Raw genomic sequence first — 24675 nt, 5'->3', positions numbered from 1 at the left:
GGCTGTGGACATGGGAGATGATTGCCTGTCTTGCTGAGTAAGTCATAATCCTTGCAGTGGACATTTTAAGACAGAGGGGAGGAAAATAAATTAGCATTTGGATTTGCACTGGATTTAACTAAAGAGGTTACAAGCATTAAATCAAGAAGAGGACTGCTTGAGCTTAGATGAACTTCAGAGGCTGCATGCATTCCTAACAGCCCCAAAGTAGATTTAAGCAAATATCAAAGAGCAAACATAGGTGTTAATGAAGGCCACACATTATGGAGATAGCTTCATAACTCCACCCACACAACAAGTTTTAATCAGTGGATGAGTTTAAACCCCAGTCCAGCTTGCTAGCAGGATGCCTGTTCATAAAAAGATTGGAAATGTATGCAAATTTCTTATTCTAACATGTGTAAAGAAAGGAAAACACAGGAGTTTCATGCTGGCTCCACAACAAAGGCAGCTGGGACAATGAGAGAGACTACAGAGAAAGATCTGCCTGGTCCTCCTGCCCCTAGGAGAAAGGCTGTGAAGCAGCCCGACAAAGTCCCCATACAAAACAACAAGCAGCCATGCATCACCTCAGTATTGCAAAGGGCACCTCCTTCTGCCTTTCCTCAGATGAGGCTACCAAAACCACCCCCAAATCCAAAGGAGTCAGCTTTCTAATGAGCCTGGGCCAGTGAGGGAGCTTTGAGATTAAGAGGAATGCAGAGAGCTCACAACTCAGCTCTAAATGTGGGGCACAGAAGTGTACAGAAACTACTCAGGTGAGGAGATGACTGAGACAAGGATATGGAAAAGGCATCCTTGAAGGTCCTGCTTCTGTACCCTGTTCATGTAAATCCCAACCACTTGCCTGGCTCCTAGAACTCACCATTCTGACTTTCCCTAGTGTACCTGAAGTTGGAGTTGGTTTTGTAGGTGTTTAAATCCTTTATGCATCTTCATTCAGCCTTCACTACAATCTGAAGCCTGACCACTTAAATCCCAGGCAGCCACTTGACAAGTGATTACTTCTTATTCTTTTCTTATCCCCATGCTGAATCAGAAAGGTCTAGCCTCATCATGAATAAATGCAACACTGGTCTTACTTCACCACAGCTCTTCTGCACATGAAATATTCCTTAGTCTTTGAAAAGATTAAGATATCTGTTACAGAGCTGTGGAATGAAACAGAAAAGAGCATCAGGATATTTAGGAGACACAAATACAGCCACAGACCAGGAGCAGCAGCTGCAGTTCTGCACCTTTCACATTTTACTTCCATGTCAGAAGCAGAGAGGTAAAGGCCCTTAAGGGCATTTTTGCCCTTCATAAATGAGGCTACTCAAACTAGCTGTATACTCTCAGGTTTTCCACAGCCACTGGATCTCATTGGCACTGGGGAAAAAAAAAAATCATGAAGGTTTTAAACCAGATCCTGTATTTTTGAATTGCTGCTTGAAGCAATGAAAGGGAAACTGAAGTGGTTGGCCAGCAACTACATGATAGAGGTGTGGCTTTACTATTAGCCTTTAAAATGCACCTAAAGATCTCAGAACTTAATTGCTTAAACCAAATTACATTCAAGCCTTCTTGTTTATCTCTTGTACAGCTGCTGTATTTTAGATGAGGAATGAAAAGAAATAATGATGACTTGAAATCTTGGCCCCAGAAGAGAAGGTGGCAAAACACAGAGAGAAACGAAGCAAGCTTGAGCGTTTGACAATGTAATGTAGAAAATGTTAACAGCTCCCAAGTGGGGATGGAGAAAGCAGAGATACAGAGGCACACACATGGCCAGAAGGAGGAAATCATCTCTCTCAGAAGCAGGAAATGAAGGAAGTGGAATACATTTGCATACAGAAGACAGTGCATGCGTGTTACATAGGAACTAAAGCATTACACCTCAGCTTTTCACATAAAGCTGTTGGATTTCTTCCCACAAGGGTACCAACTGAGCCACCCCAGTTACCCTCTCAGTTCCAGTGTTACTTTCTTTGTGGAAAAAAAGAAGTAGTATCCAAACAGAACATTCCCTGAGTCAACACAGAAAACGGGTAGAGCTGATTTTTGTCTGGAAGAGTCTGCCCAAGTCCACTGGTAAGGCCCCAAAAGCCAGGCAGAGCTTGCTGCTGTGCTAGTTTTGCTGCTTGGTACTCACACGGAGGTAACTACACCATCTGTGGTCCAACCCCACTTGGGGAGTTGTTTTGTAATACTCTTCCTGAAGATCTCTGTTCAACTGGAAGCCATCTCATTCACACAGCAGGGTCTGAGCACAGCCAAAGCATATGCCAAGTTACAGAGGCCTACTGTGTAACATCAAGAAAATACTGATTTTGTAACTGTCACACAGATGGGGGGGGCACAAAGAGAGCTAGAGGCAAACTGATGCATACCACTGTAGATGGCTACAGGGGAGGAGAAAGGAAAAAGACCCTCAAGACAATCGTACTCTGCACCCAGTTTGCAGGTGACAGCAAGAAAGCTCCACCTGGCTTGGAACCCTTTGCTTCCAGCATACACTTTTCTCAGAGATGCTCTCCAATCCAGCCTGAAAGAGGAATCAGTATTTATAACTCTGCTCATTTCTAACAAGAATTCACAAACATGTGGCTATTTGGTTTGAAAAATATAACTACTTTCCATAAATATATTCAACATCCAAGAAAATGTACAAATCTCAAGTCAAACACAGCTGGCTTGTAACAAGCCCTGTTTGCCAGTGTCTTTAGAAAGGCTCAGTTTTGAAGAAAAGCAGTAATTTCCAACACCACCAGGAGGCTGCAAATGCCTTCCCACTGCATGGAGACACTCAGCATTCTTCCACACTTCTAAGGGAAACTGAATGATAACATTCCAAGTCTGCTTGCAAGCAAGAGATACCTTGGTTTTGGTCCTGGGTAGTTAGCCTCCACTCCCACACGTTTTGGAGTGGTCTGTTTACAGCTCAGAGAAAGCATTGCACCTGAAATATTCAGCAGCATGGTGAAAAGCCATCACTTAGTCCCCAAGGCTTTGGGTTGACTGTGTGAAAGTGGAGAACCACGAGGACATAGCTGATTTTGCACTCGTGAAGGCTCCTCCGACCGACTGACCTGCGGGCACAGCACAAAAGAGAGGAGGTCGATGCTGGTGTCATGACTGAGCTGCTACACAGAGAGAAGGTTTATATGAGGAGAGGCTGAGGGAGCTGGGGTTGCTAAGCCTGGAGAAGAGGAGGCTTAGGGGAGACCTTATTGCTGTCTACAACTACCTGAAAGGAGGTTGTAGCCAGGTGGGGGTTGGTCTCTTCTCCCAGGCAACCAGCACCAGAACAAGAGAACACAGTCTCAAGCTGTGCCAGGGGAAGTTTAGGCTGGAGGTGAGGAGAAAGTTCGTCCCAGAAAGAGAAATTGGCCATTGGAATTTGCTGTCCAGGGAGGTGGTGGAGTCACCATCCCTGGAGGTGTTCAAGAGAGGATTGGATGTGGCACTTGAAGCCATGGTTTAGTTAGTCATGAGGTGTTGGGTGATAGGTTGGAAAAGACCTCAGAGATCATCAACTCCAACCTTGTTGATTCTATGATCTCTTTGTCAGAAAAGCATCCTATGTCTCAGCCAGGTTCTGTTTGCATTCAAGTGTATTTCTAACATACACACAAAACAGAGCAATGTTTTGAGGGTTAAGGCTGCTGGTTGAGACCATTTGTATAGTGCAAGAGTGGAAAGAAAAGCAGCTAGACAAGGAAATTGGTGTCAAATCCTTTTCCAGTGTGGGCTGGAGAAGAACATGAGAAGAGAGATGTTCAGGTACAAGCTTTCATGTAATCTGGAAAGGCTTAGACCACAAAAGCCTCTTCTGCATTGAATCACAGAATGGCAGGGGTTGGAAAGGACCTCCAGAGGTCATCAGGTCCAAGCCCCCAGCCAGAGCAGGATCACCTAGGGCATCTACTCTCCTCATAGGGCTGTGCTCCAGACCCCTCCCCAGCCTCATTGCCCTTCTCTGGACACCTTCAAGTGTCTCAATGTCCTTCCTAAACTGAGGAGCCCAGAACTGGACACAGGACTCAAGGTGTGACCTAACCAGTGCTGAGACAGAGGCACAATGACTTCCCTGCTGCTGCTGGCCACACTATTCCTGATGCAGGCCAGGATGCCATTGGCCTTCTTGGCCACCTGGGCACACTGCTGGCTCATGTTCAGCCTACTATCAACCAGTACCCCCAGGTCCCTCTCTGCCTGGCTGCTCTCCAGCCACTCTGACCCCAGCCTGTAGCTCTGCATGGGGTTGTCGTGGCCGAAGTGCAGCACCCAGCACTTGGACTTGTTGAATGCCACCATGAGATGGCTTAGATACAGGCTGGTTTTAAGGGAATTCCTTACCTACAGCCTTTCCTGTCTGCACAACATTCCTGCTCGTAGAGACCATCACATTTCCAATCTTCTTCCCACGTTCACTGTTTTGCACAGAGCTAAACAAGAGAGATGCTGAAGACTGTTAGTTGACTGCCTTCTTATTACTTCCAGGTGTAAATAAAACCCAGGGTTCAAATATACAACAAGGCACACAGATTTACATGTACACTGAGAGAGTTTCAAAGAGATGATCAATTTCAATCACTATTGTGTTCAGCTGATCAGAGCAGCAGTTACGAAGTGATTAAAACCTGACCACACTTCACAGAACACAAATCAAGGTACTTACTGGGACAATCTTAACTTCACATCTGATACAGAGTACTGTCCCTGGAATGGGTGGCTAGAAGGGAAGGGAAAAAAAACAAGAGGAAAAGAGTAAGAATTTTTTTTTCAATAGAATCATAGAACCAAGCAGGTTGGAAGAGACCTCCAAGATCATCCAGGCCAACCTAACACCCAGCCCTATCCAATCAACTAGACCATGGCACTGAGTGCCTCATCCAGGCTTTTCTTGAAGATCTCCAGGGACAGGGATTCTACCACCTCCCTGGGCAGCACATTCCAATGGCCAGTCTCTCTTTCTGGGAAGAACTTCTTCCTAACATCCAGCCTGAACCTCCCCTGGCACAGCTTGAGACTGTGTCCCCTCATTCCTGATTGCCTGCGAGAAGAGACCAACCCCCACCTGGCTACAACCTCCCTTCAGGTAGCTGTAGACAGCAATAAAGTCTCCCCTGAGGCTCCTCTTCTCCAGGCTAAGCAACCCCAGCTCCCTCAGCCTCCTCACAGGGCTTGTGTTCCAGGCCCCTCACCAGTTTCATTGCCCTTCTCTGGACACATTCCAGCAACTCAACATCTCTTTTGAATTGAGGAGCCCAGAACTGGACACAGGACTCAAGGTGTGGCCTAACCAGTACTGAGCACAGGGCAGAATGACTTCCCTGCTCCTGCTGGCCACACTATTTCTGATCCAGGCCAGGATGCCATTGGCTCTCCTGGCCACCTGGGCACACTGCTGGCTCATGTTCAGCCTACTATTAACCAGTACCCCCAGGTCCCTTTCTGCCTGGCTGCTCTCCAGCCACTCTGTCCCCAGCCTGTAGCACTGCATGGGGTTGTTGTGGCCAATGTGCAGAACCCTGCACTTAGCCTTATTCAGTCTCACCCCACTGGCCTCTGCCCACCCCTCCAACCTGTCAAAGTCCCTCTGCAGAGCTCTCCTACCCTCCAACAGATCAACACCTGCTCCTAACTTGGTGTCATCTGCAAACTTACTGATGATGGACTCAATGCCCTTGTCCAGATCATCAATAAAGATACTGAACATGGTGGGGCCAACACTGGGTCTACACAATTATTAGTTGTACTTCTTCCTGTGGCTTACAACCAAACAAATAAATAAAAGAATCTGCAGATATCCTGCTATATCAGAAGCTCAGTGACCAGAGCCTGATCTAGTTGAGGATGTCTCTGCTTACTGCACAGGCGGTTGGACTGGATGGCCTTCAGAGGTCCCTTCCAACCCAGACTATTCTGTTATTCTGTGACCACTCAACCTTAGGTTTGTTATGAACTACTGTAAGGTGCTTTCTATTCACAGACCAAAGGCAGAGGCACCTCCTTCTAGAGACACAGAGCAAGTAAAACAGAAATAAAGATCCCTTAAGTAGACCAAAAGAGCTTTGTAGGTCTAAAGAAAAAGCTTTCTTCAGACTACAGCAGCTGACAAAGCAAAAGCACACAAAACTCCCTGCAGTGCAGTAATAACCCATGCTAAACAAAACACATGCAGAGTCAGCAGGGTTACCAAGCCTGGCATCATCTCATCTTTCAGCAAAAACACACAGAAACCAACCTAGAGGAAAAATGATGCAACACAAACCAGCCAGCTTCCCTTCATCCCCATCAATGACAGTCCTGGACAAGGGATTAAAGGGCTGGAGCACCTCTGCTATGAGGAAAGGCTGAGGGAGCTGGGGGTGCTCAGCCTGGAGAAGAGAAGACTCCAGGAGGACCTCAGAGCTGCCTTCCAATACCTGAAGGGAGCCTACAGGAAGGCTGCAGAGGGACTTTTCATGAGGGTGTCTGGAGTCAGGACAAGGGGGAATGGTTTGAGGCCGAGGGAGAGCAGGGTTAGGCTGGAGCTTAGGAAGAAGCTCATTAGTAGGAGGATGGTGAGGCTCTGCAGTAGGCTGCCCAGGGAGGTTGTGGATTCCTCCTGCCTGGGGGGATTGAAGGCCAGGTTGGATGAGGCCTTGATCAGCCAAATCTAGTTGAGAGGTGTCCCTGCCTGTGGTGGGGAGGATGGAGGTGATGATCTCTGATGTCCCTTCCAACCTGAGCCATTCTGTGATGACACTTGGAAGCAATTAATAAAAAGCAGAACAATTCCAGAACAATAAGGACAGTTCCTGAGGAATGACAAACTTTGAGTAGCTGGGGACAGCCAATGATCAGCTTGAACCAATTTCACTTCTCTTGACTCTGTATGGTATTTTTTCCTTCATAAAACTACAGCCCATAACTAGAGTAAGGTATTGAAGACCAGAAGTACTTGGGTTTCTGTACTTAGAAGTGAAAACTCTCAGGGTTTCATGGCAGGAACAAAGGGAATGCTCTGATTCCACAGAGCCATGTGCCTGACCACACATTCTAGGAGCTCACCAAGTGAAATGCTCAAAAAATGGTTTCCTTACCTAGAATTTACCTCTGCAAGAGCTGGATGCTTGTTGCTATTCCATACTCTGTAGTTGTGGGTATTTTTCCAGGCTGCTACAAATGGTGTCCCAAAGTCTGATAAAATCTTTTCATTGTCTGATAAAATAAAGATGAGACTTTTCAGCAGAGATGCAGTACAAGACAAATTACTTTGCTCCTTATAAATGTTTCTAGGCTCTTCTCAAATCAAAGACAAGTCAAAATCTAGTACTGGGAACTGGGCACCTCAAGAATGGAAAACAAACCATTTTTGAAGTGCCCCAAATACACCATGCCAAGACAAGAGGAAGAAAAGAAAAAGGAAAACAAAAAAAGCTATCTTCAACCCCACTTTGCTTGGTTTTAATTCATTTATAAAGTTCTAAGTAAAGAGATCAATTGGGGGAAAAGAAAGTCCTTCAAACACAGGCCTCTTGACTTCAGGAAAGGGGAGAGAATAGGCACACAGCAACTAAGACTTTGCATTGATCTTGGTCAGATGCACTGGGCTTCTGTGTTGTTATTCACTTCAATTTAGTAAACACCAAATCCACTCCAAAACTGCAGTATGAGCTACAGTGGAATCCCCTTCAAAACACTGAAGACCATAGGAAATCATTTCAGAGCCAGGCAGTTTTCCCAGAAAACCCTGACACTTCCCATCAACCAGGTAAGCATCTTAAAGTATCAGTGGTATCAAAGAACTTAGCATCTTCTGAGCTTTAAAAAGCAAGCTGACAATTCCATGTTTTAGAATACAATAGAATTAACCAGGTTGGAAAAGAGCTTTGAGATCATCAAGTCCAACCTAGCACCCAACACCATCTAATCAACTAAACCATGGCACCAAGTGCCTCATCCAGGCTCTTCTTAAACACCTCCAGGGATGGTGACTCCACCACCTCCCTGGGCAGCACATTCCAGTGGCCAATCTCTCTTTCTGGGAAGAATTTCTTCCTAACATCCAGCCTAAACCTCCCCTGGCACAGCTTGAGACTGTGTCCTCTTGTTCTGGTGCTGCTTGCCTGGGAGAAGAGACCAACCCCCACCTGGCTACAACCTCCCTTCAGGTAGTTGTAGAGAACAAGAAGGTCTCCCCTGAGCCTCCTCTTCTCCAGGCTAACACCATGGAATGAGTTAGTTAACTGCTGCCAAAAATCGTGACAGGAGTTAATGTAACAAGGTCAGTGCTGGGCAAACTGCACTTTTCCCACAACCACAACCCTTTTAGTTACGTTCCTGCACAAAAGCTTAGAACATAAAGAATTCCCTCTGAGGTAAGACCAAAGTAAAAATGGTTGAGGTCCAGAAAGCAGCAGCAGAGAGGCTGTAGCCTCTAGATGCTCTTCACTTATGTGAATCATAGAATTGTTAGGGTTGGAAGGGACCTCAAGGATCATCCAGTTCCAACCCCCCTGCCATGGACAGGGACACCTCACACTACAGCAGCTTGCTCACAGCCACATCCAGCCTGGCCTTCAAAACCTCCTTCCACCCTCATGGGGAAGAACTTCTTCCTAACATCCAATCTGAATCTACCCATTTCTAGTTTTGATCCATTCCCCCCAGTCCTATCACTGCCTGACACCCGCAAAAGTGCCTCCCCAGCTTTCTTGGAGCCCCCTTCAGATCCTGGAAGGCCACAATTAGGTCTCCTCAGAGCCTTCTCTTCTCCAGACTGAACAGCCCCAGCTCCCTCATAGGAGAGCAGCTCCAGCCCTCTGCTCATCCTCGTGGCCCTTCTCTGGACACCTTCCAGCACCTTCAGATCCTTCCTGTAATAGAGGCTCCAGAACTGGACACAGTGCTCTAGGTGGGGTCTCACCAGAGCAGAGCAGAGGGAGAGAATCACCTCCCTTGACCTGCTGGCTATGCGTCTCTTGATGCAGCCCAGGCTCACACTGCTGGCTCATGTTGAGCTTCTCACCCACCAGCATCCCCAGGAAAGGAAGAGGAAAGTTTAATTAAATCATGGAGAAGGAGACAGTCAAAGTGTCTGTAAGGCTGTGAAGTAAAAGTTAGCTTGTCAAGGAATACCAAGAACAGCCAAGCACAGACAAAAAAAGCAGCCTACCCCAAAACATTCGGGAGAGAGATTTGCAGGGGTAAGCCCCCTGTTTAACTCAGAGCTTACTGCATCCCCCCAGCCCTACACAACAGATCATTTCTACCTGGTTGCAGCACAGCAGCCAGCAGGGCATGAAGATAAGCACTGAACTGAGCCCTGATCCACTCATCTCCTCCTTCCCATCCAGTGCCATCAAGGAACACATCATCTCTGTTCTCAGTTACGTGCTTCACCAAGTAATCTGCGAATCTCAGGTCAGCAGTTGTCGGGTTGAGGATCTTGCGGAGTTCTGGATCATGGATTTGGACCTGAGCATCTTCTATCTGTTTGAAATAATGCCAAGGGTAAACACTCAGCTAAACAGAACTGCTTGCATGGACTACCACAAAGAGCTATTCAAACCCAAGCTCCCAGTCACCCACAGCAGCAGGAGGAAAGAAATAATGAATGAGCTGATTGACATTGCTCTGATACAATGAGAACCTCAGCAGCTGCCTGGCACATCCTAAAAGGTGCTAACCTGACAGGATTTGGCAGGGGATGTTTGGAGCCTACATGTAGCTTCCTGCAGGCTCTCTGATTCAATTCAGTTTCTTCACTTGCTTACCTATATGCAGCTATCTTAGGTTGCCAAATGTTGACCATATAGCTGTACCTAGCTGCTAAATCAGACACAGTGTTTTCTTCAATACCTTTTTTCTTTACCCTCCTGATTAAATCCAAAGGAAGTCAATAGCAATCTGCTTTATTATTCATCTGTATCTGCTTCTTGGCTCTAAGCACTGATTATTTTTGAAGACCTTATTACAAGGTCACAAAAACACCCCCCATGGCATGAAAAGTACAATTACAGCAGCCACAGAGTCATAGAATTGTCAGGGCTGGAAGGGACCTCAAGGAGCATCCAGTTCCAACCCCCCCGCCACAAGCAGAGACACCTCACACTACAGCAGGCTGCTCAGCCACATCCAGCCTGCCCTTCAAAACCTCCAGGGATGAGGCTGCCACCACCTCCCTGGGCAACCTGTGCCAGTCTCTCACCACCCTCATGGGGAACAACTTCTTCCTAACATCCAATCTCAATCTACCTTTTCTAGTTTTGTTCCATTTCCCCTCATCCTATCGCTCCCTGACACCCTCAAAAGTCCCTCCCCAGCTTTCCTGTAGCCCCCTTCAGATACTGGAAGGCCACAATTAGGTCTCCTCAGAGCCTTCTCTTCTGCAGACTGAACAGCCCCAACTCCCTCAGTCTGTCCTCACAAGAGAGCAGCTCCAGCCCTCTAATCATCTTTGTGGGCCTTCTCTGGACACCTTCCACCACCTCCAGATCCTTCCTGTAACAGGGGCTCCAGAACTGGACACAATGCTCCAGGTGTGGTCTAACCAGAGAGGAGCAGAGGGGGAGAATCACCTCCCTCAACCTGCTGGCTATGCTTCTCTTGATGCAGCCCAGGCTCTGGTTGGCTTTCTGGGATGCAAGTGCACACTGCTGGCTTATGTTGAGCTTCACACCCCCCAGCACCCCCAAGTCCTTTTCTCAAGGACCTTCTCAAGGTTGCTCTCAAGCCAGTCCCTGCCCAGCCTGTATCAGTGCTTGGGATTGCCCCGGTCCAGATGCAGGACCTTGCACTTGGCCTTGTTGAACCTCATGAGAATAGAAACTTGCAAAGTGCCTCAACAAATTCAAATATTGAAGAGAAGAAGACAGTGAAAAACATAACTTATTTTTGTCCAGCTGATCTAATGCTGCCCTAACCAACATCACAAAGTTAATAACCTTCCACGTTTAAGAACTTATTTCATAGGGAAGTGGTTCAAAATCTGGGCACAAACGGGAAACTTTCAAGCAGTTATTTCAAACACAACCTCTGCTTTTCCCCCCAGTTCCTTTCTCTAGGTCAAGAAGTTCAAGAGCCAAGATGCATACTTCCACAATTGCATCACTCAGATGTTTCTGCTGCCGGAACAGGATATTGGTAGCTCCCGCCACAAAGCCGCGGACTGTGACATCTGACAGGAGGTGATGCTGCTGCAGGGCCATGTATGGCAAACAAAGGTACCCCTAAAGCAACACAGATATTTAGACAATTAACAGAAGGCCAGAATGAGGAAAGAGAAAATATAAACTACCTCTGTTTAGATTTTTTTTCCCTAATCAAAGGCAGCACATTGCACCCAGAATGAACCTTCCTTATTCCAATCTTGGCTGTGATTCATACAATCAATAAGGTTGGAAAAGACCTCAGAGATCATCAACTCCAACCTATCACCCAACACCTCATGACCAACTAAACCATGGCACCAAGTGCCACCTCCAATCCTCTCTTGAACACCTCCAGGGACGGTGACTCCACCACCTCCCTGTTCAGCCCATTCCAATGGCCAGTTACTCTTTCTGTAGAGAAACTCTTCCTGTGGCTTTGTTCCATCTGCAAAGCAAAGCAACCAGATTCCACAGGAATTAACATTTTGTTCCAAGACTTTTGTGTTGCCTTTCAGTCTCAGGACTGAAACTGAAATAGAACCCAAAGGACAAGCATTGAATGTGTTCATAAAGCAATGGAGTAAGCAGTACAACACATGAGTGAGATCTCAGGTCAGTTCAGAGGCAAGAAGTCAATGGAAATAAAGATTTGTCTCTCCACTTGCATATCATGATCCTGTGGCACAGAATGCAAGACAGCTATAGACTGTTACCCACATTATGCAGGTAGAGGTCTCCAGGCTCCAGAGATAGCAATCAATTTCTCCTAAGCACATGAGTGCCCACTTTCAGAAAGAGCAGGACAGAAAGCAATCCACTGTGCTTTTTAGCCACTGCATGCCTGGAAGTCAGTCTAGTACCCTATATTCCAATTAAAACTAAATTAAATTAAATTAACCAAGGCTTTGAGGCAAGCCATTGAGAGATTACTCAGAAATGGCTTTTTACATAGAGGATCAATATACCCCTGAGGTCTAACACACTGCAGTCTAACTCCAGCTGCTCAATTGCACAAGGCAATTTATTCTCTAGAAGCTCAGGAGGGCTAAGGACACAGTAGGCAGAAACCAAGAGCACATGCACTTCATCACACAGGGCATGGCAACTAGAAACACATGGGAGAAAGGAGCCCAACCACTCCCTTCTGTTGTATCAGACACAGGGAGGGCCTTCCAGATGACAAGCTCTTATCAACTGCAAACAAACAGCCTGCATCAAAGGAGCAACGGTGCTTGGAAAGGAATTAGCCACCTAAAATAGAAAGCTTTCAAAAAATATGGCTCAAGAATTTATATATACATTTATAAATACATTATCTATAAATTAAGAGGAAAACCTGGGCTGAAGTGTCAGCTCAGTCATAGCTTTCCAAATCTTAGGATCTTCCCCCATCTAGGTCAGATCCATGCTCCAGAGTAAAAGCAAAGAGTAGTTACTGACACAGACACCATTTATTAACCCCAGTGGGGCTGCAGCTTACCACCAGTGGAACTGCAAAGAGCATCTAAGTATGCAGAGATATGTAAGGAAAGAAAAGAGGAGTGCTTGTGTGTGTGGGCAATGCCTCTCAGACACACACTCACACTTCCCACCTGCCTAGGAACACAGACACTTGCCAGAGACTGTACTTACATGTTTTGTAGAACCCTACTCTCCATGGGGAGTTGGGTAACCAAAATTATTGGCCACTTCTGAAAGAGAGATGTCTGTGGGTTAGCAGCTACCATGAAGAGCATGTTTACCTTGGTGAAAATGGCCAGGGGCATACCATACTGGTCCTCCTCCAACCCAGATACCAGTCCTGGAACAAGCACCGTGTGTCCCATATTGGCCTGGGGCTGCACAGTGATCGGAAGGCTTTCTGAGCTCAGGCCTTTGCTTGGAAGATTTTCAGCCTGTTGTGATGCTGCATTGTCATGCTTTCCCTTCAAATTAGACTCCTCCAAAAGGTTAGTGTCTAAGGTCTCCCAGTCACTTTCAGAGGACGCCGGAGAGGCGTGGGAAGGAACTTTCAAGCGCTGCACAGTACCACTGGAAGAGTGAGCTCCGTTGCACGTCTCCTCTGACTGGGAGAAAGGCACACTTGCTTTCTGACCTTCCAGTGAATGGTCTTCTGCCATCTTCCTTTCTCCCTTTCCCATTCCCACGTTGGTATTTGAAGCAGCAGCAGCAGCAGCAGACACAGAACCATCGTTCTCTAACCGTGGTGTGTTCTCCTGCGAGCCAGCGTCCTCTGATACGCTCTTCCTTGGCCGGTACTGCGAGCAGTCGGTAAGACCATGTTCAATCATACCTGCAAAATGAGTATCAGCAGCTCAACAGAAACTGGAGTGACTTCTGTTGAAGAAAATCAACCAAGTGCTCTTGTGTGCAGGGTGGCAATCACATGTTTTAAAACAACACTACTTTGGGAGCAACGTGTTAAAAAAAACAAACAAAGGGATCAGTGCTGGGGCCCATCCTGTTCAATATCTTCACTGATGATCTGGATGAGGGGGTTGAGTCAGTCATCAGTAAATTTGCAGATGACACCATGTTGGGAGCAGGAGTTGATCTGTTAGAGGGTAAAAGGGCTTTCCAGAGGGACCCTGACAGGCTGCACAGATGGGCAGAATCCAACAGGATGGCATTCAGCAAGTCCGAGTGCAGGGTTCTGCACTTTGGCCACAACAACCCCATGCAGAGCTACAGGCTGGGGGCAGAGTGGCTGGAGAGCAGCCAGGTAGAAAGGGACCTGGGGGTACTGGTTGATAGTAGGCTGAACATGAGCCTGCAGTGTGCCCAGGTGGACAAGAAGGCCAATGGCATCCTGGCCTGGATCAAGGAATAGTGTGGCCAGCAGGAGCAGGGAAGTCATTCTGCCCTGGACTCAGCACTAGTTAGGCCGCACCTTGAGTCCTGTGTCCAGTTCTGGGCCCCTCAGTTTAAGAAGGACATTCAGACACTTGAAGGTGTCCAGAGAAGGGCAACGTGGCTGGTGAGAGGCCTTGAGCACAGCCCTGTGAGGAGAGGCTGAGGGAGCTGGGGTTGCTTAGCCTGGAGAAGAGAAGGCTTAGGGGTGACCTCATTGCCCTCTACAACTACCTGAAAGGTGGTTGTGGCCAGGAAGGGGTTGGTCTCTTCTCCCAGGCAACCAGCACCAGAACAAGGGGACACAGTCTCAAGCTGCACCAGGGGAGGTTTAGACTCGAGGTGAGGAGAAAGTTCTTCACTGAGCGAGTCGTTCGTCATTGGGATGTGCTGCCCAGGGAGGTGGTGGAGTCACCATCCCTGGAGGTGTTCAAGAGGGGATTGGACGTGGCACTTGGTGCCATGGTTTAGTCATGAGGTCTGTGGAGACAGGTTGGACTCGATCCTCGAGGTCTCTTCCAACCTTAGTGATACCGTGATACTGTGAAGCAGGTATCACAGGATGTCAGGGGTTGGAAAGGACCTCTGGAGATCTGCCAGTCCAACCCCCCTGCCAGAGTAGGACCACAGAATCTAGTGCAGGTCACACAGGAACACATCCAGGTGGGTCTTGAAAGCCTTCAGAGGAGACTCCACAACCTCTTTGGGCAGCCTGTTCCAGTGCTCTGTGACCCTTACAGTAAAGAAGTTCTCCCTCATGTTGAGGTGGAACTTTTTGTGCTACAGTTTACATCCATTGCCCCTTGGCCTATCATAGGGCATGCAGCTGACAGGGCACCTTTTCTGACACCAAGCTCTCAGATATTGATAGACATTGATTAGATTTCCTCTCAGTCTTCTCCTCTCCAGACTAAACAGTCCCAGGTCTCTCAGCATCTCATCAGGCAGTGCTCCAGTCCCTTCATCATCCTTGTAGCCCTCTGTTGGACCCTCTCTGGCAGATGCCTGTCCCTCTTGAACTGGGGAGCCCAGAACTGGATGCAGTATTCCAGGTGGGGCCTCACTAGAGCAGAGTAGAGGGGGAGGAAGACCTCCCTAAATACACATACAAGTCACCCATTCTTCAGGCAACATACCCACACTAACTCTCTTGTCACATAAGTGGTTTTCCAAATTGAACAGTACAGCCAGTCTGACTTATTACCAGAAAGCACATAAAAAGATGTCCAAACTTCTCTTCTTACCAGGAAATAGTGACAGGACAGTCATCAGAGCTCCAACCAATCTATTTACTGGAGAAATATAGAACAGCACCTGGTGGCAGAGGGGTGGGGTGTGGTGGGAAGAGAACATGCAAGAGAAGAGAGGGAAATTAGGGAGGAGGGAATGAGAGAAATCAAATTGCACTTAGGCATGACAATGGCAAACAGAGCACATGCAAACTATTCAGGGCACTGCTTTTTATGTTGTTTTAGAAAGGCTGCTTATCAAAAAAAGCTCTTCTACCAGTTCCAAGTAAATATTTCCATGTCTTTTGTATCCTTATATTTTGCAATACATCCACACATGTGTATTATGTACCTGTCCATCACTCAGATTTTTCTGTCAGGCAGTCTGATATTGCTCCCAAATTGATCCAGGCACTGAATGCCTGACAGAAAAAGATTGTTCTTGGCATGCCATGTGAATTCCTACTCATTTCTAGTACATTTGTTATAAACCAGAGAGAGGAAATAATCTGTGCTCCAGAATCCTGACAAAAACCTGTGCCAAAACATCTCTTCTAAGACAATGTATTAAAAGATATGCAGATGAGTGAAAAACAGGACAAATGCAGCATGCATTCACTACAGGATGAGGGCAGTGGTTTGAAATTAGAGAAGAGGAGATTTAGGTGGGATGTTAGAAACAAGCTCTGCACCATGAGGGTGGTGGCACACTGCAACAGGTTGCCCAGGGAGGTGGCTGAGGCCCCACCCCTGGAGATATTCAAGGTCAGGCTGGATAAGGCTCTGACTGACCTGATCTAGTGGAGGATGTCCCTGCTTACTGCAGGGGTTGTTGGACTAGATGACCTTTGGAGGTCCCTTCCAACCCAAACCATTCTCTGATTCTATGTCTAATGGTACCTCAGCTAGAAACAGACTACGTACATTACCTAGTACAGTTTTTCCTTTTTCCTGTGTTCAACATCAGTGAATTCAAATGGCAACAGCCACAGAAAAAGCATGCTAAGAAGAGCAAGCAGCTCACCTGAGCAGGCTCCTGACACTGAGCCTAGAATTCAGTAGTTTTAAACAATTTCTAATCTGAGTTCAGCCTGACCTAACAGATACAATTCTTTATGCTGTCACCTGCAGGTGCCCAGGCAATTCAGGCCTGAAGGATACCTCTAGCACTTGTTTCCTTTGATATGCCTATTTAAAACCTGAACCAGGAGGTTTACTTGCTGAATCCCTGTAAATCTGTACCTTCTAGGTACCAGCAATCCCTATCAGTTCCTTCACACAGCTATCTATTTGCATTGTGTGCAACCTTCCCTGTCTTTTATATGATGTTACACTACTTTACTCATATTTCATCCCACTTTACACACAAGGCAGAGCATGGACAGAACAGAAGTCAAGGCACACTTACAGATCAACACACAGCACTTGCTTCTGGCATCATTTGCCAATTTACATATGGATGCAGAATTCTTGTTATGATTTCAGATACCAATTTGTCTTTCACTAGCACAGTCTACACAGTTTCATAAGAAAAAAGCCAGACAATTTCTATTTCAATCACTTGCCTCAGCCTACAAAGCATTACCTTTTTCTCTAGCAGAATCAATTTAAAAAGGATCAAGACCTGAAAAAAACAAAACACAAAAGGAAAAACTGGTGAGTGAACTAATGCCACTGATCAAAAACACTGTGCAAGCATAACCTCTTTATTCAAGATTTCACGTTAATGACCTCATAAAGAGTAATTGGCCATTGGAATGTGCTGCCCAGGGAGCTGGTGGAGTCCCCATCACTGGAGGTGTTCAAAAAAGGATTGGATGTGGCACTTGGAGCCATGGTTTAATTGTAATGAGGTGTTAGATATTAGGTGATAGGTTGGACTTGATGATCTCTGAGGTCTTTTCCAACCTGGTTTATTCTGTGATTCTATAACAAATGATCTAACAGATTTGACTAGTGAGAACCAGTGTTCCAATACTCTCCACAGGAGCGCTCACTTTAAAATAGCACAAGATGCACAAAGACCTGCACAAACAAGAACTATGTCATCTGAATCACACAAAGCTGCTCAGCAAGAGCATGTTGTCTAAATCCAGAATGTGAAAAAAAAAAGCCAAGTGCATAAACATAAGAATTTCTCCCCAGAAATATAGAACATAATTCTGCAAAACACCAAGAGCAGTATTCACTTCACCTAATTCACAGCATCTACAGGTGGGGCATCTAGATCAGAAGGGGCTGTCCAGATTCTCTATGCTCAAAGACACAGATGCTTCCAAGGCATGACTGGCAGACAGCTGAAGTGAAACAAAAAATGAGTTCCACCCCAAAATACTAAGCAGGTGCAAATGCACCATGAAATCCAGATTCTTGAATCTATTCCTTGATGTCTCTCAGGTAATAGAAGATTCCAAATGCTAGCTGTACCTGAGCTATAGGAAACACACTCAGTTTCAAGAAAGAGAAGAGGTGCAAGCACCCTCAAGTTCTGTGATGGCAGAAGCTGCAAAAATTACAAGACACAGAGAAAATGCTTCAAGTTGTGTCTGCATGTACTTGAGCAATATTCTAATATCACATTGATCTGACAAGAAGCAGGAAATAGAAACAAGATCACCACTGAAATACCACTCAGACTCTGGGACAGTGCTAAAGAAATCCAGCAGACAGGCAAAACTTCTCAGCCTCTAACTTGCTGCCACTAAGCTGTGTAGGAGGAAGGGGAATCAGGAAGCTGTACCAAGAATCACTTAGGAAACAGTCTTCTTACTGCTAGCTCAGGTATGTCTAGACATGGTTGTTTATGAGTTGTTCACAAAGCTTTTTACTGCTCAAAATAAGCACTGTATGTATCTAGCAGAAAATGCCTACCTTGTGTCTAAAGTGAAGAACAAGATCCCGAGGAGACAGACCTGAGATACCAAACAGAGAGCAATCATTACAGATTAACAGCTAGGAGAAACATTAACTCCTTGTTACAATTTTCAGAGGGAAGGGGACGTCCATTATGCTTTCCTTGTGAACCTGGCTATTTCAGCAGCAGAACTCAGCAAATTATTTGAGTTGGAGCAAGAGTTACAGTGGAGATAACAAGAGTGTGAATAGTCACAGTCTGAGTTACTCCTGTTGGCTGCCATGCAGCATTATGGCACAGGGAAGAATCAGAATCAAATGGAACACATCTCAAATGACAGGTAGGTGAAAAACAGAGATTCCCACATCATCACATAGTTCCATCTAAAATTGAAGAAGGCACTGTTTCCCAAAAGCAGCCAAGCAGTTGCTTGTCAGACTGTTGAGTCAAGAGGCAGCAGGGCTTTTAGCCTACAACTAACTCCTGTTATCAAAGTACCACTACATTTATTGAAATTCACTAATAAAAATGCATAACATAGTACTGTGCAGGCACACAGACCTTCATCTGTTAATGCATGTAAACAAATTAGCTCAGGACAGGAATGTGTTGATTAATGTAACATAAACTCAGCTGCTTGTACCAAAAAAGAAGTCACTTACCAAGATAAACCTGTGACCCCTCCAGCAAAGTACTGCCCAAGGAACTATTCATGTGATCATAAAGTTCCTGCAGAAGTTAGAACAAAGGAATAAAACCCAAGAAGCTGTGACACATGACCACAAAATCCACAAAAAATAAAATTTACTTATTCAAAGGTTTCAACATTTTGTTCCAGAAAGAAAGTAAAATTGGATTAATGGCATCAGTGGAGAGCCAGGCTGAGAATCCTGCTCATTCCGCTTCATTACAAGCCAGAATGGTGACCTTCTGTCAGATTAGGGTGGCTCCTTTTAGTTCATGGTCACTTATTGCAAGGAAAGAGTAACTGAATGATCTGCACAAATGGAATATTCAAGCTAATTAAATGCACTGAAGTCCCTATCATGACACCAAAAGCTTTGCTCCGTGTGGCTATCACTTAAGTTACCTTCAGGATTGAAATCTGTGAGAAGTCTTTTTCTTCGAAGTAGGCATGTGTGATGAGTTGCAGCTTTGCCTGAAGTAACCCATACAAAGGCTTGGAAAGAAAACAAACACAAAAGCAAGTTAAGAAAGCTTATTTAATAACCCATTTTGAACTCCCATCCTCTCCCATTCTTATCCTGCAGCACAGACCCATTATTTATGACAGAGGGTTCATGGAGCAGCAATCCTTAGTTGCTAACTTGCAGCACCTTTCTGCTGTGTTCATGTCAAATGATGACAATTCTGTTTTCTTTCCATTTGCTTATCTGTGAGCATCTTCCTGGACAAGTACTTTACTGTTTTAACACTGTGCAGCTCCAGTAACAGTTCTTTCTTCAGCTTTAAGCACAGAAAGAATTTCTACTCCCAGCCTGGTGATCAGTAGCTTTTGGTAGGAAGGCAGAAACACAAAATGCTTCAACACAAGAGTTTGATCTATGTGTGACCATCTAGAACATCTTTCACAGTTATCAATAGCCACTCTCTCCAGTTACTATAAAAACCAAGCTCCTCAATCTTACTATATGAAATCAAGCTGAGGAGCTGGAGTTGTCAGCCTAGAGAGATGACACCAGGGGGAACCTTAGAGCTGCCTTCCAATACCTGAAGGGATCCTACAGGAAGGCTGCAGAGGGACTTTTCATCAGGGTGTCCAGAGACAGGACAAGGGGGAATGGTTTGAAGGTGAGGGAGAGTAAATTTAGCTGGATCTCAGGAAGAAGTTTTTCAGTAGGAGGGTGGTGAGACACTGGAATAGGCTGCCCAGGAAGGCTGTAGCTGCCTCCTCCCTGGGGGTGTTGAAGGCCAGGTTGGATGAGGCCTGGAACAGCCAAGCCTAGTTGAGAGGTGTCCCTGCCCATGGCAGTGGGATTAGAGTAGATGATCTCTGAGGTCCCTTCCAACCTGAGCCATTCTATAATTCTATGATGATTCTATGAAGTCAGCAGCACTTAAGAATAATTAAAAGTTCCTCACTACAGGCAGACACTTTTACAGTTGCTCCTTCAAGGAGACACCAGTTCAAGGCAGCTCACTCAAATGCCGTAGTCTTCTAATTCAATTTTACTTCAGTATTTTGTTAACCTCTGTATTGATCTAAAGAGAGATGTTGGGAGCCAAAAGTTCTAAGTAAGAACACAAATTGCAGAACACTTTTAATGCTATTTGACTGTGTTTTGAGAGTTAAACAAGCATGCTTACCAGCTGACTGAGAACACAGACACTCTTCTGCACCGTTTCTCGGGTGACGTCTGCTTGCCGTACTTTTAGTGCCTAGGCAACAGAAGTATTACAGCATTTTTACCCACACACAACTTCAAGAAGAATTCTTCCACGAGTCTTGGTTCCAACACATCACCTCCCTATTTAAACAAAATGCTAAAGCTGTCTGCTTGCAATGGTGGAATATCCAAACTAAGCACCGGTGTACCCTCGTCTCGTAAAAATGGTGACAACACTGATTCATTATGTCCGAGTTGTGTCCTCATCCCACTGTGCACAGCAAGGCTCCAAACACAGCTGTGATGACAGGCAGAGGACTACTGAAAGGACACTAGCAAAATAGCCCTGAAACAGGCAATGGCATTTTAATTCAGGGTAATGTAACAGAAGAGAAGCCACAACACATCACTCATGCTTTGTGAATTACTTCTGAAAATGGACCAGGCTGAAAAGTCTTTTGCCTGGAAATGGTTTGCTTATACTTGAGCATTTATTCTGACCCACCCATAAAATAAAAGATGTATCATCTGCAGAACCAGCTGCATGCTCATCCAGACCAGGTGGCCTCTGCAGAACCAGCTGCATGCTCATCCAGACCAGGTGGCCTCTGCAGAACCAGCTGCATGCTCATCCAGACCAGGTGGCCTCTGCAGAACCAGCTGCATGCTCATCCAGACCAGGTGGCCCCTGCAGAACCAGCTGCATGCTCAACCAGACCAAATGGTCTCAGCACTTGACAGCAGACCGAGAAAGTAGGGGGAAAAACACAGCCAAGTGATTCACTTAATTGTACAAAACTGCAGCCCACACATCAGAAAGGACAGCCAGGAAGAGTGCTAAAGCTGTCACATGAAACACAGTGTTTTATATTCTATTACACAGTGTTTTACAGGCTATTCATTCCAAAGGTTCATTGGTTACTAAACAGCATAAAGTGGAACCAAGAGCACAAAAAAGCCAAGTTACTGCCTAGCTAAACAGAGCAAAACTCTAAATCACAGAATACAGTGAAGACTGGCTGCAAAGATGAGTGAACTAAAATCAACATGGATTTAGTGCAAAAGAAATGGAATTTGAATCTGCATGGGTAAAGTTTATACTGCAGCACAAACAGGACCTTGAAATGTAAACATGGCATGATTAACACTTAAACCAGAGCACATAATTTGCATCTTCTGAAGACAAGACTCATTTAAAACTCAGACTCACATGGAGTTCCAAATTCTTGGCATTTGACTGGGAAAAGTGAGTGATTTGGAAAGAAGTAATAGATTCCCACTTTGAAGTGCACAGATCATGCTGCCATTACTACTTTTGAAAGTATGGGCAGATGGCAGTAGACCAAGCACAGAATTAACTCCGAGTGACCAGGTGCACACTATAGCTCTCACCAATTTCTCAGCATTACTGCTAGAGGTTCAGCATCAGGAAGCAGCTACAGTCAATGGGAAAATTCTGGTCTGTGTGCTCTGCAGGTGCATTTTTTGGCAAAGGAGGCAGATGAAGAGAAAAATTCCTACACTTGCATGGTCAGACAGCAGAAAGGGAAAAAAAAAAGATTCATTCTTCACTGTCACACACCGGAGAAAAGTCAACTTTTTCCACCCCAGAGCTCTACAGCTTGGAAACACAATCTGGCTGAATTTTGCTGCTTGGTGCTGCTGCCCAGATTAGCTCTCAGGAAACAAAATGTATTGAACATTTCAAAAGATCACGATATGCCTGCTGACACAAGGGAAAGAAACAGCTCTCCAGTTCTGCGGCTACCTGCTGGGCACATTTGCAGAGATTCCTAATGTATCCCCACCATGCAGCTTGGCTGTTGCTGCATCGAGTCTGTTACTGCATTAATAGAACTCACAGCTGGCAAAGTTACCTTGGCTTCAATCTGCCTGTAGCAAGAGACACCATATACTGTGGTTTGATCCCCACTTCTTGGTGGCAAGTGGAAAAACACAGTATCTGTGGAGGGGAAAAAAAAGAAGACCATTTCAGAAGTCACTAACAAGAGTTCAGCATTTTCATAGAATAGAATCATGGAATCAGTAAGGTTGGAAAAGACCTCAAAGATCATCAAGTCCAACCTACCACCCAAGACCTCATGACTACTAAACCAGCATCACTTATCTGTAAAAGGTTTGCTGATGAAGATACTGGCATGCTTAGTTCCTGAGACAGACCAAAAAGGAGAAACACAGAGTCATCTTAAAAGCCATGCCTGCACCCAAATGAGTTTCCAAATCTCAATATGCTTTTGTGGGAAAAACTCCAGCTGTGGCAATACAGATATTCCAACAACAGCATACAGAATTAACCAGGTTGGAAATGACCTTTGAGACCATCAAGTCCAACCTATCACCCAACACCATCTCAACTAAATCATGGCACCAAGTGCCTCAGTCAGGCTCTCCTTAAACACTTCCAGTCATGGGGACTCCACCACCTCCCTGGGCAGCACATTCCAATGGGCAATTGCTCTTTCTGGGAAGAACTTCTTCCTAACATCCAGCCTAAACCTCCTCTGGCACAGCTTGAGACTGTGTCCTCTTGTTCTGGTGCTGGTTGCCTGGGAGAAGAGACCAACCCCCACCTGGCTACAACCTCCCTTCAGGGAGCTGTAGACAGCAGTGAGGTCTCCCCTGAGCCTCCTCCTTTCCAGGCTAAGCAACCCCAGCTCCCTCAGCCTCTCCTCACAGGGCTGTGCTCCAAACCCCTCCCCAGCTTTGTTGCCCTTCTCTGGACACCTTCCAGCAACTCAACATCTTTCCCAAACTGAGGAGCCCAGAACTGGACACAGGACTCAAGGTGTGGCCTAACCAGTGCTGAGTACAGGGCAGAATGACTTCCCTGCTCCTGCTGGCCACACTGTTCCTGATACAGCCTCATGTTTAGCCCAACCAAGGTCCTGTAAGCCCACTGACAGGCTCTCAGAAGCAGCTTCTGAAAGCAAAAACCTGCTGGCATGCTGCTTTCCCAAGTCAGTACAGAGCAGCAAAGAGTGCAAGACACTCTGAGGAGAGGACAGTTGGAATTGTGATGCTATTAAGAAGGTAAATGCAGTGAACTCATGGAAAATTAAGAAACACACCAAGGAGAATATATACAGTTCAAAGATTTGAGTAGCTACTGATGCTGCCAAGGTAGATAGCTATGTAGCAGCACCACTACCCTAACAAAAAGGCTTTGTGAATCTTGGTCTCACACCAAATAATTCCTGTCCTTGTGCAAGTGGGACATGAAAAGCAACAATCTCTACAAAATATGTCAAGAGAGAGGTTTCTATGGCTTGATATATAATATACACATATACACACACTTGCTGCAACTGCAAAAAATCTGCTAAATCCTAAGCAAAGGAGAAAAATCTCACAGCTGTTTGCCTTTCAACAGTAGAGATTCATAGTAAGAAGGACACAGAGCTGCTGGAGTGAGTCCAAAGGAGGGCCAAGAAGATGATCCAAGGGCTGGAGCACCTCTGCTATGAGGACAGGCTGCGGGAGCTGGAGTTGTTCAGCCTTGAGGAGACTCCAGAGGGACCTTAAAGGTTCTACTCAAGCATTTACTCCCCCTTGAAAGAACTGAGAAAGCCAGGTGCCCAGTTTTGCACTTTGACTACACACTAGTAAGTTTTTATTGACATCACAGCATCACTGAATGTTAGGGATTGGAAGGGACCTCTAGAGACAACCCAGTCCAACCTCCCTGCCAAAGCAGGATCACCTAGGGCAGGCTGCACAGGAAACCTAGGCCAGGTCACACTCCTCTGGCTGTAGGAGGTACACCTTTATGATCTACTTTCACTCAAACTCTGAAGCAACCTATCATTTCCAATGTAATTTGTAGCTTACATGAAAAGTACAGGAAGTCTAAAGGTGAAAAGAGTTGCTGATCAACTGTTCAGAGATTAGGATTTTCCCTCTGGTTGCAGTAGAAGCAGAGCATACAACTCCCTCTCTCACTTCTTACCTTCCTGATAGTTGTGAGCACCGTCTGGTAAGGCAAGAAAAGGCAAGTATTTCCACTCCTCTGGCAAACTCTGGCTGTCATGGCCTTCTCCAGGCTTCAGGGGAGGATAGGAAAATTCAATCTACACAAGCAAAAACAGAGGGGAGACGAAGAGAGATTACTGTTAGCAGACAAGTAAACCTCTGGGATTCAGCCCAGCACCTTTTCTTTAGCAATGGTATGAAAGTTTTATTTCCTACTAGCATTCCTTGTCTCTTCCTCCAAAGGACTCACAAGACTGACCTCTGGAGTAGTCTGACAG

At 45.8% G+C, this 24675-nt stretch overlaps 1 protein-coding gene across 1 annotated transcript in view; it reads right to left on the bottom strand.

Moving 5' to 3' along the window:
- Positions 1–2149: 2149 nt before the first annotated feature.
- AVL9 (AVL9 cell migration associated) overlaps positions 2150–24675 on the bottom strand; it is a 32225-nt gene continuing 9699 nt past the window's right edge. The window contains exons 2-16 of the mRNA XM_054177134.1: positions 24375–24495; positions 22285–22370; positions 20388–20459; positions 19150–19239; positions 18722–18788; positions 18077–18117; positions 16791–16829; positions 15221–15290; positions 12869–13419; positions 11070–11204; positions 9246–9465; positions 7074–7191; positions 4664–4717; positions 4342–4430; positions 2150–3071 (exon numbers count right to left, since the gene is read on the bottom strand). Coding sequence (XP_054033109.1) covers positions 2977–3071; positions 4342–4430; positions 4664–4717; positions 7074–7191; positions 9246–9465; positions 11070–11204; positions 12869–13419; positions 15221–15290; positions 16791–16829; positions 18077–18117; positions 18722–18788; positions 19150–19239; positions 20388–20459; positions 22285–22370; positions 24375–24495 — 1848 coding nt within the window. The 3' untranslated portion in view covers positions 2150–2976. The remainder of the gene's footprint in view (positions 3072–4341; positions 4431–4663; positions 4718–7073; positions 7192–9245; positions 9466–11069; positions 11205–12868; positions 13420–15220; positions 15291–16790; positions 16830–18076; positions 18118–18721; positions 18789–19149; positions 19240–20387; positions 20460–22284; positions 22371–24374; positions 24496–24675) is intronic.

The sequence above is a fragment of the Dryobates pubescens genome, chromosome 38 (assembly GCF_014839835.1).
Source record: "Dryobates pubescens isolate bDryPub1 chromosome 38, bDryPub1.pri, whole genome shotgun sequence".
NCBI lineage: Eukaryota > Metazoa > Chordata > Aves > Piciformes > Picidae > Dryobates > Dryobates pubescens.
The sequence above is the reverse complement of the archived record's forward strand: the minus strand, read 5'-3'. Positions and strand labels throughout refer to the sequence as shown.